A 16,766-nucleotide genomic window follows, 5' to 3' on the forward strand; every position below is an offset into this window, starting at 1 on the left:
ATAGAAAAAAATAGTAATTGTTGCTGTTATGTGACAGTGATTTTTCCCTCCTATTAGGATTTTCTGGAGTTTTATTCAAAGGATTGCACAAAAATAGAAAAAAAATAGTAATTGTTGCTATTATGTGACAGTGATTTTTCCCTCCTATTAGGATTTTCTGGAGTTTTATTCAAAGGCTTTCACATATTGACTGTCAATACAGATGTTAGGGGTTTTATTTTAATATGTAATAGTGTTTTTCTGTCCTCAGTGTCTTTTTGTGCATCTTTCATTTAGGTCGAACCAAGTACAAAGTTATTTCCTGCTGTATTTGCTCAAGCTACAAGCCCCAATGTTTTCCAGTTTGAGTTGGGAAGAATAAAGGTACATAATGCTTGGTTTTGTGCAGGGTTAGGACTAATATATTAATTTTGTGGGGTTTTTTTGGTTTTCTTCTGTCCATCTGTTGCCTGCAATGTGTTCTTGGTATTGGGCACATTCTTATGATTCCACATTTGCACTACTGCCATTTTTATTCTTAACTCAGTTTTGAATTAAAATGTAGCACATTGGTTAAGAAGGGTTGTAACTGATTAGAGTTAACAGAGGATATTGCAGGGTCCCATTGAATTTTCTGAATCTCTTCCTTCATGATGAAATGAAATCACTGGGGTCAGTAAGACAAATCTTTACAAACAGAGCATGGATGACTAGTGTATTTGCAGATTGTGTTAGCATTTTAAAATAGTTTTAAAGTACATTCAAACGGTACACTCAAGAAAACTGAACTGAAATTTACTTCCTTGTTTTGGATATGTGAATATCTAAGAAATCAGAAGAGATAAAGGTAGAGTTCAGATTGCTGGTCCAAGGAAGTGGCCACACATTGCATTCAAGTTTTTATTTCAACTTCAGCTATTTTAAAAAATTTGTTTTGGACAATGCTCTTTTGCTGCTAATCTGCCAACAGATTTGTTAGTTTCCTGTTGCCTGGATTTTACTGTACTACATGCTGAATGTATTTCTTGAAAAATATCATATATTCATTGTTTGGTAAAGATAATGAAACTAATTGTCTCTTCTGTTGGAATTTTCCAGAATGTAATGCCATTATCTGCTGGCTTATTCAAAAGTGAACACAAAAACCCGGTCTCTCAATGTCCTCCACGTCTCCATGTCCAATTTCTGACTCACGTGCTTTGGAGCAGAGTGCCGAACCACTTCTTGAAGGTTGATGTCTCTCGGATCAGCGAACGTCAAGGCTGGATGATACAGTGCCTGAATCCTTTGCAGTTCATGGCCCTTCATATTCCTGAAGAAAACAGGTTTGTGTGTTGAAGTGTATAAGAGCTACGTTGGGTTTATGAAAACAGACATGTAATAAATTTTCTATAGAAATAGACCCCAAGGTCTTGTCTGTATTTATAACACATGTAAATAAAGGCAGTGTGTTTGATTAAGCTAATATTAAAATATTTAAATATTTAGCTAATATTAAAAATTCATCTTGATTTTCAGTGTTATAAAATGTCTCCTTTTGTTGTGTTTCCAACCTCTCCTAGTTTCTCTCCAAACTCTTTAATAGTATACATAGGTTTTGAATGAAAATGGAAGGAACTCTGTTCATAAATTATTAAAGATAATCCATAAAATAGACAAAGATCTGTTTTTGTAGATACTTTTTGAGATTTGTGACCAATTTAATTATGCCATTACTTTAATTTTTCTAAATTTAGTTTAAACAATTGATTTGTGATTTCCTTGTTACCCAAATGTCTCAGCATTTTGCCAGTGCCAAAACTGAAAATAAAGTCACTAAAAAATTCAGTAAGAATTCTAAACAAATAATCCCTCCCCTGAACCCTCTGCAAATCAACTGGTCAGTCTATTGCAATTTTACAACCCCAATTCTAAAACCAATAAATGATATCAATATCTCAATCGATACTTGTTTTAAAACCTTCATTTTCAGTTATTCAAATTCTTGTTTGTAGTATGAAGAAGTAGTCTGTGTTAAGTAAATAATTTTGATCTTTCCTGCCTGAAAGTAATTGAAATTGTAGTTTAGGAGCAACTTGAATAAATTTCTGACTGAACTTTATTCTTAGTCCTTGATTCCTAGGTTGATAGTGTTTCTCACATGAAATCTGGAATGTGGAAAAAGTCTCTCCCTGTAACTGATATTGTGCCAATGTTATCCTTAGGGAGAATTTTTAATTCCTTCACTTGAGTAAGATTTTTCATTGATATGGAATTTACTGTATTTTTCTTTTTCTCTGCAGAACAATTGATATTTTAGAGCTGACAGAACAAGAAGAATTGCTAAAATTTCACTACCACACCCTCCGATTATATTCAGCTGTTTGTGCTTTAGGCAACAACCGAGTGGCCCATGCTATGTGTAGTCATGTGGATGAATCCCAGCTCCTGTATGCTATTGAGAATAAATACATGCCAGGCTTATTACGTGCAGGATATTATGACTTACTCATTGACATCCATCTCAATACCTATGCAACTGCCAGGCTAATGATGAATAATGAATTTATAGTACCAATGACAGATGAGACTAAGAGTATTACTTTGTTTCCTGATGAAAACAAAAACCATGGCCTCCCTGGTATAGGACTCAGCACTTCATTAAGGCCAAGAATGCAGTTCTCCTCTCCAAGTTTTGTCAGCATTAGCAGTGAATGCTTTCAGTTCAGTCCTGAATTCCCTCTGGAAATCTTAAAGGCCAAAACCATAGAGATGCTGACTGAAGCTGTTCAGGAAGGAAGCCTCCATGTCAGAGATCCAGTTGGAGGTTCTACAGAATTTTTGTTTGTCCCTCTCATCAAGCTTTTTTATACCCTCCTTATCATGGGAATCTTCCACAATGGGGATCTGAAACACATCTTGCAGTTGATTGAGCCCCGGGTTTTCAAAGATGCAATGAGCCAGGAGGATGAACTTGATTTCTCAGAGAAGGAGCTGAGTTCAGATGAGCTCAAGTCAGAAGAAGGAGAGGAAGAAGCCAGAGGGGAGCAAGTGCCAAAGGAAGGACTCCTTCAGATGAAACTTCCAGAACCTGTTAAATTACAGGTAACAACACTGCTGTGGTAGTGGTGTTCCCATTTCTTCACACATCCTTTTTTCTACGCTTGGTAATTTCTCTTTAAAGGAATACAGCATTTTGATGTTAGTTAAATAGAGAAGTAATTTCCTCACAGGAAACAAGATTTAATATCTCCCTGATGTTATAAACTTGTTCACCATAGATCGAACAACTGTTGTTTCATTAAATAGAATTACTTTCTCAATGACAGTAAAAGGGCATCCTTCATTTTTATGGATCCAGACAGAAGAGAAAATCCCTAGAAGTAAGGAGTGAATCAATTCTCTTAAAACTTTAATAGAAGTCTTAAATTTTATATGTTTGAGGCACATAAATCTCTTGCAGATGTCAGATATTCCTGGTGTAGGGTTACTTCACATGTAGTAAATGACAGCATTAAAGATTTCAGAAACTTTATTTGATAGTAATTGCTGCTGTAAGGAATCTATTCTTATTTGCATAATATACTAAAGCTATTTCTTAGCTTGCCAACTCTTCTTTCTCTTATGATACTGTTTTCTCAGATGTGTCATCTACTTCAGTACTTGTGTGATTGCCAAGTACGACACCGAATAGAAGCCATTGTAGCATTTTCCGATGATTTTGTGGCCAAGCTTCAAGAGAATCAACGCTTTCGGTACAATGAAGTGATGCAGGCCTTGAACATGTCTGCTGCCCTGACAGCTAGAAAAACAAAAGAATTTCGATCCCCACCTCAGGAGCAGGTAAAGCTTACAATGGAAAATTTATATTTTGTTGTGCTCTATGTGTGGCAAAGTTCTGTTTGATTTCAAAGTTTTCCCTTGTGGAGTTCAATATCATTTGCCTTTCCTTTGTATTTTTTAAGATTAACATGCTGTTGAACTTTAAAGATGATAAAAATGATTGTCCTTGCCCTGAAGAAATTCGGGATCAACTTTTGGATTTCCATGAAGACCTAATGACACACTGTGGTAAGTCTTGTTACTGAATATTTTTACTTTTTAAATTCTATTAGCTTTAGAAGCAATTTTAAAAAATAATTTCACATAAGAAACACCAGCTAAATAGTCTATATATTACACTACATCAATTATAAATAACATCAAGCAAATATACTCAGCTTCTAGTCAAAACCAAGGAAATGTTCCTATCATCATACATGGTCAAACTAGAAGGGAATGCAGTTTGGTTTGTTTCCTTGAGGGAAAAAGTTTTTTTTTTTTTCACTCATACAACTGTGTGGGAATTTCTTTAGGCTTAATGGGTTGGATAATACTGTAGCTCACTCATTATTCAAGGTGTTCCTCTGCTCTATTCCCTCTATCTTGCACTCCCTTGCATAGGTTACTATAGGTCTCTTTGTGGTATCAAGTTAACTATAGCCATGTTAACCACAATGTAACATTAGTGGCTGATTCTTCTCAGACATGAATGAAGAAAAATAAGGTTATTATCTATTGAAATAGACTAATAATAAAAAGGAACAATTAAATTTCTGTGGTTTTGATTTCTTCACTTTAGTTAATAAAAGCCAATTAAATTCTATGTTATAATAAAATATGAAATATAGTAACGATTGAAATACAAAAATGCCAATATAAAAATGAAGCACTAAATATGTATTTTAAATGTCGAGCCCATATCCATGAATACTGCAAATTCAGTTATCAAGCAGTTTTGTTCAGAATACATGCTTACTTACATTTTGTGTTGAGGACTTTGTTGTTTTCCGGTTTGGAACATACACATCTCTTTATTTTACTTCAGTATACTATTTAAAAAAAAAAAAAAAGTAAAAGAGACACTTACCAGACAGCATGAGCAGACAAGCAGCTGAACTTTCACATCGTGTCCCATTAGCTAGTAGCTAATCAAATATCACAGGTGGTCTTTAATGCAGCCTTCTACTCAAAGCAGAATCAACACTGAACTCAGACCTGTTTGCTGAGGGAATTTTGCACTTGGTCTTGAACCTTCTAAACACAGAGATTCCACAATGTCTTTGGGCAACATGGTGCAGGGCTTGAGTGTCCTGATGGTGATTTTTAAATTTTTTTCCTTGTGTTCAAATTACTTGGTCTAGTTGTGTCATTATTTTTCTCTTCTTTATGGGAAAATAGTAATTTGCATAATCTACAAGTAGAAAATTAATTTTGTGCGTAAGAGGATGCATTACAATAGAGTAGAATTAATTACTCTCTGTATTCAAAATACAACTATTGCAAATTAGGTAAAACAATTACACATCCTGAGTCTTATGTTTGGTTGATTAGCCAGCCACCATTTGGTTATTCACATTTTGTAAAATTGTTGAGAGACAATTATATTGATAGTTTGCAAATCAGAAAAGTAAACGTAGAGCTCAGGGAACAGCATAACTGTGGGAAAACAGAAATTTCATGTGAATAATTTCAGAGCATCTCTGGGTTCTAACTGAGAAGACATTTCAGTGTCTTTACTGTTAATTAGTTTGGTTGAAGAAACCGCCATCCAAGCCATTTTGTAGTACGAGTTAGTGTTACTGATGATCCTTGTTTATTTTGGCATCAATTATTCTCTTAGGACAAAATATAACAATAAAAGTAACTTTTAGTGGAAACAGAACTGTATTTATTGGAAAAAATCAGACAACTAAAACCAGATGCAATAAATTGAGAAGAATTATATAATGTCGTGAAGAAATATCCTATAAAATTCAAGACTGCTAAAGAACTCCCCACAAACCCCTTAACTTTAGAACTTACATTGGAAACTGAAAAACCCAGGAAAAAATAGTTGAATGACCTTCTTACTTTGAGCTTATTTTAGTGTAAGTAATAGATATAGGTCAATCTTTCTAATCCCTTTACAATGTATGCATGAATGAATAAAGTTGAAAACATGAAAGAAATGAGCTTATGGGAATCCCATGAAGTTCAGCAATGGGAAGTGCAAAGTCCTGCACCTGAGGAGGAATAACCCCATGCAGCTGGACTCCTCAGTGTGAGAGAGACATGAACACATTGGAGTGAGTCCTGGGAAACACCATCAGAGATGATTAAATTTTTGGAGCGCCTTTTGTACAAGGAGGGACTGAGAGGGCTGAGGTTGTTAACTTGAAGAGAAGGCTCATGGGGGGATTGTATCAATGTGTGTAAATACCTGTTGGACAGGAGGAGCAAAGGCGGCTGAGCCAGACTTTCCCCAGTGATGCCTGGTGACAGCACAAGAGACAATGGGCACAGATTGAAATACAGGAAATTCCACATTCTACTTTTTTTTTTTTTTTAACTGTAGGGGTGATGGAATTCAAGAACAGGTTGCCCAGAGAGGTTGTGGAGTCTCCACCTTAGGGGATATTCAAAGCTGACTGGATGTAGTCCTAAGCAACCTGCTCTAGTTGAACCTGCTTTGATCAGGGAGGCTGGACTAGATGTTTCTAAAGGCTTATTCCAGCCTCAGTTGTTCTGTGATTCTGTAAAGCCTCACATGCTTTTTTTTTTTTTTTTTTTTTTTTTTTTACATTTTTATAGCTTGTTATAGGAATATCATGAAACAGCCACTGTATTGTGAAGGTGACTACTTTCTTCTGACTGGTCACTAGAAAGTATATTTATTGTAACTTTAGTTCTTTCATTTCTATGATATGTTTTACTTAAAAATCTCCTGGTCTTTACTAGCATCAGTGGAACCATATTGTGTTAGTAGGGACTATATCTACATTTCTGAGTAGCATATGTCCAAAACAAAAACATCAGTGTTAGTATGGAAACATGCATGCTGGGGGAGGTGACCACAGAAATATATGTACTATATATTTTATGTGTAATAACACACAATTTATACAATAAATTAATAAGATTACATAATCCTTATCCGCAGTTTCCTGCCTTGCCCATATACATGAACTATACTTGTTCCAAACTGCTGGTTAAACATATCCCATATCAAACTCTTTTGTAGTTCTAACAGAGCAGAACAACATAGTTCAGTTTGATTATGTTTGTATATGCAAGATACAAGAAATGTCTGTAACTTGTTTTATTTTATTCTTTTACTATTTACCGTATATTTTTTATTTTAGGAATTGAACTAGATGAAGATGGAACCTTGGATGGAAACAGTGATTTAACCATCAGGGGTCGCCTCCTATACCTTATGGAAAAAGTTACGTATCTGAAGAAGAAGCAAACTGAGAAGCCAGTTGATGATGATGCTAAGACATCATGTAAGCAAAATTAAATCCATTTATTGTATCCTAATTCCAAATGGCAGAAGAAGCAGGAGAGGAAGTTCTGCATATATTTTCAGCCAGAACAAGGTGGATTTTTAGTGAAACATCTGTGCACCTTAAAGATTGTAGCTCTGACTCAAAACAAGCTCAGGTGGAATTTTTATGATAGGCAGATTTGTTCCCCATGGGATGTAGTGGAAAATTTCTTCTACTGATTTTTTGTCCCTTGATCCTTTTTCAAGTCATATTTTTTCCAGAATGTATCATTTTTTGTACAATTACCGCACACTTAATTGTGTCAAGGTCCTGATTAAGAGAACTTGCTCACAAAATGAACTGCAGAAGCTTCAAATCAGTATTTGCATTAAGTTTACCAAATTAAAGAAGACTGTGCAATTAAATTGTAATTTGCAAAGCTGTACTTAGGAGAAGCCTCCCCACACAACCTAAAATTCAAGATTTACTGATTGTGATTGTTAGTCTGTAGTTTTTCTGACACTTTCTGCCTTTCCATCTTTATAAGAATCATTGCCAGTGGCATCCAACTTCTGCAATTTGTGCCAATTATAGAATTTTCTTTTTTTTTTTCCTTTATTATGGTTGATGGCCCTTTCAAATGTCCTAATTTTCTATGCTGCTACCCTACTAGCAGGAATGAATTTCTAGGCACACAGTTTAGTTCTGACTTTGGTAAAAAACTTGGTTTCCATCATTGCCTACACAGAATTCATATAAATACTGGCCTTTTAACATCATTGCTTAATGTAAGTGCCTGAAGTTATGGGATGAGAAGATTTCCCCAGGGTACTTAAAATGAGATGGCTTCTTAGCTGCCTGTTATTAGTGTTAGCTTAGTGTTCTTAAAGTAGAAATACTTTTGTTGTCTTAAAAGTGTGCCTTCTAGATTTGCAGTTTCTAACTTATTTCAGTTATTAGGCAGGGATAATTAGAAGCTAGGTCTATGCAGAATGTGATGATGAATCCTATGGTTTCCTATTTCTTTTTCTTTGTAGTAAGCTTAAAGCTCTACAAAATCTAATTCTCTGTCTCTCACGTTAGTAGAAAGACATTATTATATTAAACTAGTTCCATACAACCCTTCAGAGCAAATAAGCACCCACACAACTCAGTGTTGTGGTGGCTAGGCTGCTTGGGTTCTTCACTGCAAGCAAGATAACAGCCAGACCTGCAGGTAGGTGGGATGCAGTATTGCAGTTATCAAAACAGGAGCCAAATGACAGCCTGCTTGTGTCATTCTTCACAAAAAAATGAAGGAAAACTACTATTGTATCCCTTCTTGTTATTATTTATTTCAGTCCTTCTGAAGTATCAGCCCAAACACATTTCCTCCTTTTATTTATTGTTAAAGTGGTTTTATTCTAAAAAGTGCTAAGCTGTGTGACAATGGAAACACCTCTAGTACAGTGTTTGGACAGTAATAATAAAACACAGTACTACTGCTCTTTTTTCCCCTTACCCGGTATTGGCACATCTTAGCACAAATTTTCTTCTCTGTTAAACATTCTCTTTTCTGTAAATTCCTGTCCTTTCAGTACCTTTTTTTAAGGACTTTCACTTTAGTTTTTGTTTGAGTTTAGTCTGAAATTGCATCTGGTTCACTCCAAAATCATGTTACTATCTCAAAACATAGATTTCTAATTTGAAAATATTTTTGATGTTTAGTCTGCATCAGCCAACTTCTTCAACATCAGGATATTTATTAGGCAGTTTAATGAATTTTGGGAGAGATTGTCACATTTCTTTTGTCAAACTTCTGTTGTTATCTGCTTGGCATGGAAATAAATTGATTATTTAGATAAGTATTGAAGGTGAAATCCTCATGTGTATACCTATCAGGATATCTCAAGTTGAATTTCTCTGACAAAGTCTTGCAAACCTGAATGGAAATTCCCTGAGATGCGAAAAAGACCATTATTCAATTGTCTTTATCAAATACTTTGGCTTGACTGTTAGTTCATGAGTAATCTTAACTGACATTATATAGCTTGTCTATTTTAACATATGACTTTTCCAAATATATATGTATATCCCAACTAATAAAAATTATCAATGAGACTACCAGATATGGATTTCTTGCTTCATTAGAGACTGAATTCAAAATATGCAAATGATTATTTGCCATTTATTTGATTGGAGTCTCTTAAGTTTTATTTCTTTCGAAGGGCCTTTGGTTTTAGCAAAAGACTAAGTTAAATTATTCTGTTTTGCACATTATAAAATTTTGAGTGGATACAGAGCTTAGACGTGTAAATAAATAATACAGCATTTACATGTGCTATCAGTATATTTTTCCAGTCTTACTTCATAATATGTAAGAAAAACATTCAGACTTGAATTCCTGGAAAAACCTTGAAAGCAATATGTAGAAATAAATCTGGTGACTGGGGGCATCTTGTATGTCTTCATAATTCTTTATATTATCAGATTTATTTTCTGTATTTAATTTTAAATATCGGCTTTTCGTTTTGAGATGTTTCTGCTTCTCTTGTGTGATTTTATTTTCCTTTGAGAGTCTGCTAAAGAAATACCAAGAAAAAGATGCTGCTTAAGAATCACGTTCATTCCAATTCATGTCGCATAATGGGTTCTGAGGGACTACCAGTAGAAAGATGAGCAATTAATTGTAATTTTGCGATTTATGTGTTTTCTTCACAGCTACTCTTCAGCAGTTGATTTCAGACACAATGGTACGCTGGGCCCAGGAATCAGTGATAGAAGACCCGGAGCTAGTGAGGGCCATGTTTGTATTGCTACACCGTCAATATGATGGTATTGGTGGCCTGGTTCGAGCCCTACCAAAGACCTACACCATAAATAGTGTGTCTGTGGAAGACACAATCAATCTTTTGGCATCCCTCGGCCAAATCCGTTCCCTGCTTAGTGTCAGAATGGGGAAGGAGGAAGAGAAACTTATGATTCGTGGATTAGGGTAAATAACTGGAATGTAACATCTTTTTATTTACAGATACTTGTTGTTTGCTGTATGGTTATGGCCAAGGTTATACATGAACTTTGAATGTGTGTGGTCCATATGGGTGTAAATGCAAACACTGGTATCAGTTGTTTAGTATCTTCAGTTATAAGATAGAGCCTTTGCAGCATTATATGCATCATTTTTGAAAAGAAGCAAATGACATCTGTAAAACTTCTTGTGAGAAACGTTGAAAACATATGTAATGTTTTATGATATTACAAAATATACCTTTTTACCATATTTTAAATAGTATGGCTGTGAAGAATCCTGTCGGGAATACTGCCCGTTTCATACGAATGCAGTGACTGGTAGCTGTTGAAACATACGCTTCCCCCCAGCAGACAGCTAATGGAGTTGTGTCTACACATGTCTGTACATATGCCATCTTTTTATTGCACTATGAAGTAGTTTACCCAGTCTTACTTTTCCTAGTTATGTGCTTAAAAATAGTGAAATATATGCTAATAAAGAGTACAGCTGGAGAAAACAGTAAAGAAAACATGATAATCTCTACTAGCAGAGTTTAGCTTTTTCCTCTCACTTTTTTTCAAAGAAATATTACCATCTGAGAGATGTTTCATAGGATTAAACATCAGCTGTGATCTATTAGAAATCCTCAATCAGCAAGAGCAATGACAACCAAAGATAACATTATGTAAAGAATGCCAGGAATGCAAAGAGAAGAGAAGCTTTTGTTGTGCAAAATACGTTTTTAATTTTTTTGAGCTTACTGAAAACCTTAAATGTCCATCTAAAGTCTATACATAATTTTGAAGTGTCATTATGAAAAATGCCTGCTTCTTAGCTTGCTAGCAGGTCCTATCAAAGTTCCCTGGTTGTTGCAATGTTTAATGTACTCATGCTAAAGCTTTGGCAAAGGAGAAAGTCCACCACCTGTCAAGAGACACAAACCACTTGTACTTTGAAATCCACCTTTGTACTTCAAATTTGAGTTGTTACATTTCACTTAAGCTAACATGGTCTAAAATGAGTGGGATAAAAGCAATCTCAGAGGGGAGATTAATTTCATATTCTGCTTTCCATTGTTGTTACTGTTGTTTTGTTGTGGTTTGTTTTGTTGTGGTTTGTTTTGTTGTGGTTTGTTTTGTTTTTTTGTTTTACATTTTTTTCCTTAATATTTTCTGCTACAAATTAAAAGCTAAGATTTTGTGAATCTGATTTAACTTTAACGACGTTTTTAGTGATATGTGACAGTCTGGTATAAGGACGAAAGAATACTTTCTTTTAAGCCAGTGTTCTCACTGCCTGTTTCTATTCTTGGTAGCCTCTATTATAGTCTTGCTTATCTTGTAGATTACCCAGCTGTGCCATTTGGAGCCTCATCTGGGCTCCAGCACCTCTTTAGAAACACCAGCTTTTTTGCTGCGAGTGGAAGGTATTCCTTTCTTCCAGATGAGAAATGGAAGTGTCACTCATTTCTGCTTAAAAACTCAGTTTCCTCAGAAATGCTGTTATTTTCTTAAGTGTGACATTTCATAATGCAATCCACAGTTAAACAGAATGCTGAAAGTGGATGTACTGTCCAAAATAGTGTAATATTGCTGGCCAGCCCCTGAGGTGATGTTTTGACTTTCTGAACTATATTTCAGTAAAAGGAGGCTGCTTTAGACAAATAAGACTTTAGAATGTCCTGGCAGATTGATACCACTGAGGGTTTTTCCAGAGCATGAAGCATTAGTGGAGAAGGGAGATGTGGTATGGATAGTTTTTGGAGTCAGGGCCTATCTATCCTGTCATCTCTGATACAATGTCTGGTTTTAGGCTTTGGGGGAAAATGATCAGCTAATCTTTCTTTGAGTCAAAAACTGATAGTGCCACCTACATCAGACGTACTGCATGCAAATGGATGCATGACTGATAGTTGCAGATTTGTAGCTTTTAGAGTGATGGAACAGTCTATTTCATATCTCATCCTTTATAAGACTGAAATTTGCCTTGCTCAATTGCAGGAGTTTTAGGTGAGAAAAAAAAAAAAAGACTGCCATAAAACATACAATGAAATTTGAACAACTGTCAACAGTGGTTTTTATAGTGACTTTCTAGTCCTTTTCTCACATGACCTGATTGCCTTCACATTTATTTATGGGTTATGTGTGATTTCAAAACCAATTACTGGTTTTAGAAACACAATTACTGTTTAAACCAGACATTTTTATTGGACAAGTCTGCATGAAATATTGACATTATAATCTCCAAGACTGATTTTAAAGTATGTAAAATCTGCTCTGCTGAAGTAGATAGAAGAGTTCTTTTGAGCAGTGACTCATGAACTAAGGTTAGTATTTATGCAGCTTCTGTTTCTGATGCTTTGAGAATAGCTGGATATACATTCTCTTTCTCCTACAATTGTTTTTTCTTGGTTTTGATGGCAGATGTCAAATGTCCCAAGGTTGAAATACTCTGAAAAGAACGCTTTGTCAAGAATATTGATAAGTTGAATTTAAAATTTAAGCTAATATAACAGTTTTGATCATGCTCTTGTCAGAAAATACGTTCAGATCTGGAATGGAATTTATAGTGAAAATAGAAGAGTTATCCTACTCTGGTGTAATCAAGTGGTGATTAGGGCAATAACTATAATACAGGAAAAGAAAGGTCAGGTTCTTCCACAATGTGCATAGAAAAATAGACTGTCAGGAGAGATTGAGAATCAACCTGAAAAAGTCCCTGAGGTAATTTTTCAGGTGGTGAAGAATTATTGCACAGTAAATCAGCTTTGCAAACAACATAATAGGTAAACTATCGGTCCATAACATTTTAATCCATTTTTTTATTTTGTTTTCCTGTAGAGACATCATGAATAATAAAGTATTTTACCAACATCCAAATCTCATGAGAGCTTTAGGTATGCATGAAACTGTCATGGAAGTGATGGTAAATGTGCTTGGTGGAGGAGAATCCAAGGTAATGCAATTCACTGTTAGAAGACAGAGAGTTTAGAATATAGCTGTTCAAAGCTTTATCCTGTAAGGTGCTAAGCAGTCACGGGAGGTACTGAGACCATGACCTCTTACTAATTTCCGTTAGCACAAAATATGTGACTAAGTTTTTAGAAGAATCTGTCCTTCCATTCTGGAGGAAGATATAATTAGCACTGTAATTTCAGATGCTTTAAAGAAAAAAACTACAAACAGCACTTTATATGCTTACTGGGCTTTAAAGGGAAGATATTTTTAGAAACTAATTAAAAATCGATACAATATTACTCTGTGAATCTGAGCATTTGCATTCTTTCATATTTGAATCTAGAATTTATGGGTGACCCCAGCTCTTGTTTTTCAAGCTTATACCTTGATCTTTGGGGCTTAAGGAGTTACTTTCTGACAAGGCCCTATTGATTCCAGGGTGAAATGTAAACAGTTAACTTCACAGAGGTGCAGTGAATGCAGTGCATAAATTTTGGCGTGTTAAAAGGCTGTTACATAAATGATCTTTTGCAAGTTTTATGCCTGTCCTAGAGTTTGAGCTTCAGTCTGTTTTTATTTACTTCTTAGGAAATCACTTTCCCAAAGATGGTGGCAAACTGCTGTCGTTTTCTATGTTATTTTTGCCGCATCAGCAGACAGAATCAAAAAGCTATGTTTGATCATCTTAGCTATTTATTGGAAAATAGCAGTGTTGGTCTCGGTAAGTAATAAGTGTGTGGCTTTTGATATTCTAAACCAAAACCAAAATCTTAAAACTTTCTGCTGATATATATAAATATATAAAACCACGTGTTTTTCTGCATCCCTGTGTTTGTACCCTCTGTTTTTGTTGAAGTTTCTCCTTTACCCCATGCAAAAATATCTTCAATAACTGTATTGATAACTCCAAACAAACCCTTGATGGTAGCGTTAGGTTGAAATATTTTAGTACACTCTTTTTTGTATGTGCCTGAACATTAAGATGGAGTCGGAGTTTAGTTGCACATTTTGAGGAAACAGAATAAAATCCTGATTTTGATGAAGAGAATCATAGATATGTGTTGGCAGCATTTAATTAGGATTTACTTCTTAGTGCTCAAGCTTATTCCCCTGCATTTTCTTCTGTAGATTGTTCAGTATACACCTGTGGCAGTGGGATAAATACAGAGCTCATTTGCTTGGGTATACATGTATAGATGCCCAGAAATTAACATTGAAATTATCTTAAAATGTTAGCCTTTCTTTTCTAGACTGAAGTGTTATAGGGGGGATACATTTACACTTTATTTAATTTAGTACTTGTAATTAAGAATATATAATTATTTAGAATCATCACAGTAATTTTTAAAATGATCATTAATTCCTTATGTATAGGTACAGGACAAAAGCATAAAATAAAAATCTTTTTGGAGAGAAAGCAGGCAAATCAAATGCATTTGGAGTGTTAATATGAAAACCTTAGCTTTTTCTAATGCAATAATGACTGCCATTTTCTAAAAGAAATAGATAACATATAATCTTATATTTGAAAGCTTAAGGATAATTTCTATTTCAATACACTTCAAAAAATGTCAGTGTTTTAGATATAAAATCTCTGCTACTTTTTCCTCAAAATGAAGTTGTCAGATAAAGTGGAAAGAATGAGATCTTAAAGTATATGATGGGAATAGGAATGCGTAAGAAAAGTTGTTTCTAGCTTGAACATCTACATTGTGTTTTGATTTCATATCAATGTCAAGTTTCATGCGAGTGCATGATGATTTATTATAAACTGAGTGGTATAAATTATTTGCTTATAATTATGTGCTAACTAATGACAGAATGTTGGATTTTATTAAAATCTGTCAATGTATTTCTCATTAATTTGTTTGTTTTTATTAAGTTGGTATTGAAAATAAATGTTATTTCAACAGCCTCTCCTTCTATGCGAGGATCAACTCCTTTAGATGTTGCAGCAGCCTCTGTGATGGATAACAATGAACTTGCACTAGCTTTAAGGGAGCCTGATCTGGAGAAGGTTGGTAACTTCTTTATCAAGCATTTTTCTCCTGTAGAGAGGGGAAGATTGCTGTTTCCTGGAGTAATCAAAATCCAAGATTGTAAGAATTATATGGGAGTGTCAGAGGAATGCTACCAAGATCTGATTGTGTGTTCTTTCTGCTGGTGGTTTGGATAGTTGAACTGAGTTTATAGTTATTGGGTACACAGGTGTAACCAAAAGGAATTGCCTCGGGCAGCTCTTACTTTGGAAATAGCGGAGTCCATACCCAACAAAACTTAATTGCTGAAATCTTTCTTTGTTGTTCTGTCTTGATGGTGACATGCAGTGGTGGTGTAATGCAATAGGGGTTACTAGAAGCCTTGTGGCAACTTGTTATATATATGTATGACAAATTTTTGTAGAGATACCTAACTATATCTATCTGTATTTTTTCCAAACATTTAAACCTGCTCCAGAAGAGATTGAAGGAATTGGGATTAATTAGACTGAAGAATAAAAAAACTCAAGAGAGCATATGACAATTGTGTAGAATTGCAAATTGCTGCTGCAGAAAAGAATAGAACAACGGTTATGATGTCAGTGGTGGATAAGAGAAGTGGCTTAAATAATGGAAAGACAGATTCAAGATAGACGTTAAAAACATACTTTCTAATGGAAAGTAAGAAAGTGAAATACATTGTCCAATTTGTTCTTGAAGACCTCTAATTCTGGAGATGTTATAATGTTTGTAGGAAAGCATCTGTCAGGAGTGATATACGTTTAGATGATCCTTTATTGGAACAGGAAGATGAACCATTTGTGTCTAAAAGGACATTTTCAGACTTAACATTCTTATAAATGGCCAGCAAAATGAAGCTGTCTGAACTGGTTAAAGACTATACTTAGAATTCTCACAATTCAGAAAGGAGAGGGCCAACTGAAAAATAGTACTGAGACTGTAGATCTGAATTACAGGGAGTGTTACTGCTCTATGTTTAAAAATAAAGGAAGAAAAAAGACAAGTGAAAAGGAAAGGTTAAAATAAAACTGTGTGCCTCTGAGTTATATTAGAAGATGTGTTTTCAAATATATATAGTGTGTAGATGGGGAATATTGCAAAACTAATTTGTAACGCTCAATGTTGCAAGAGAAATGAGATATAGGTAGCAAAGCAGTGATTTAGAGAGATGAAAAATGGAATTGAGATAAGTAATGTCTTGCAGTTCATGGTAGGGAAAGACCAGTAAAGTGAACTAAGAGAGAGGCTGCTCTTCTGATTTGCCAAAAATATGATGTGGTTTTGTCAGAGATAATAGAATGTGGGCACCATATCTGAGGATGCTTCCCTTTGAAACTGCATTTCTTTTTCACAATTAGTATCTTACTTATCTTACCTTGCTTTTAGGTGGTTCGCTACTTGGCTGGATGTGGATTGCAAAGTTGTCCTTTGCTGATTTCTAAAGGCTACCCAGACATTGGATGGAATCCAGTTGAAGGAGAGCGATATTTGGATTTTCTTCGTTTTGCTGTTTTTTGCAATGGTAGAGTAGAAACCCATAAATTTTATATCTTCCTGTAACGTTCAAATAAGT

The 16,766-nt window shown here is 34.9% G+C and overlaps 1 protein-coding gene across 7 annotated transcripts in view; it reads left to right on the plus strand.

Annotated features, from left to right (window-relative positions):
• The window catches only part of RYR2 (ryanodine receptor 2), a 430,624-nt gene that overhangs the window by 278,906 nt on the left and 134,952 nt on the right, over positions 1-16,766 (plus strand). For all 7 annotated transcript variants that reach the window (XM_033008863.2, XM_042795831.1, XM_042795834.1 and 4 more), the window contains 11 exons: positions 277-363; positions 1,078-1,304; positions 2,262-3,063; positions 3,601-3,801; positions 3,924-4,029; positions 7,122-7,265; positions 9,948-10,221; positions 13,077-13,191; positions 13,782-13,914; positions 15,107-15,210; positions 16,580-16,715. In XM_033008863.2, coding sequence (XP_032864754.2) covers positions 277-363; positions 1,078-1,304; positions 2,262-3,063; positions 3,601-3,801; positions 3,924-4,029; positions 7,122-7,265; positions 9,948-10,221; positions 13,077-13,191; positions 13,782-13,914; positions 15,107-15,210; positions 16,580-16,715 — 2,329 coding nt within the window. The remainder of the gene's footprint in view (positions 1-276; positions 364-1,077; positions 1,305-2,261; positions 3,064-3,600; positions 3,802-3,923; positions 4,030-7,121; positions 7,266-9,947; positions 10,222-13,076; positions 13,192-13,781; positions 13,915-15,106; positions 15,211-16,579; positions 16,716-16,766) is intronic.

Source organism: Tyto alba, unplaced genomic scaffold (assembly GCF_018691265.1).
Source record: "Tyto alba isolate M040663 unplaced genomic scaffold, T.alba_DEE_v4.0 Super-Scaffold_22, whole genome shotgun sequence".
Taxonomy (NCBI): Eukaryota; Metazoa; Chordata; class Aves; order Strigiformes; family Tytonidae; genus Tyto; species Tyto alba.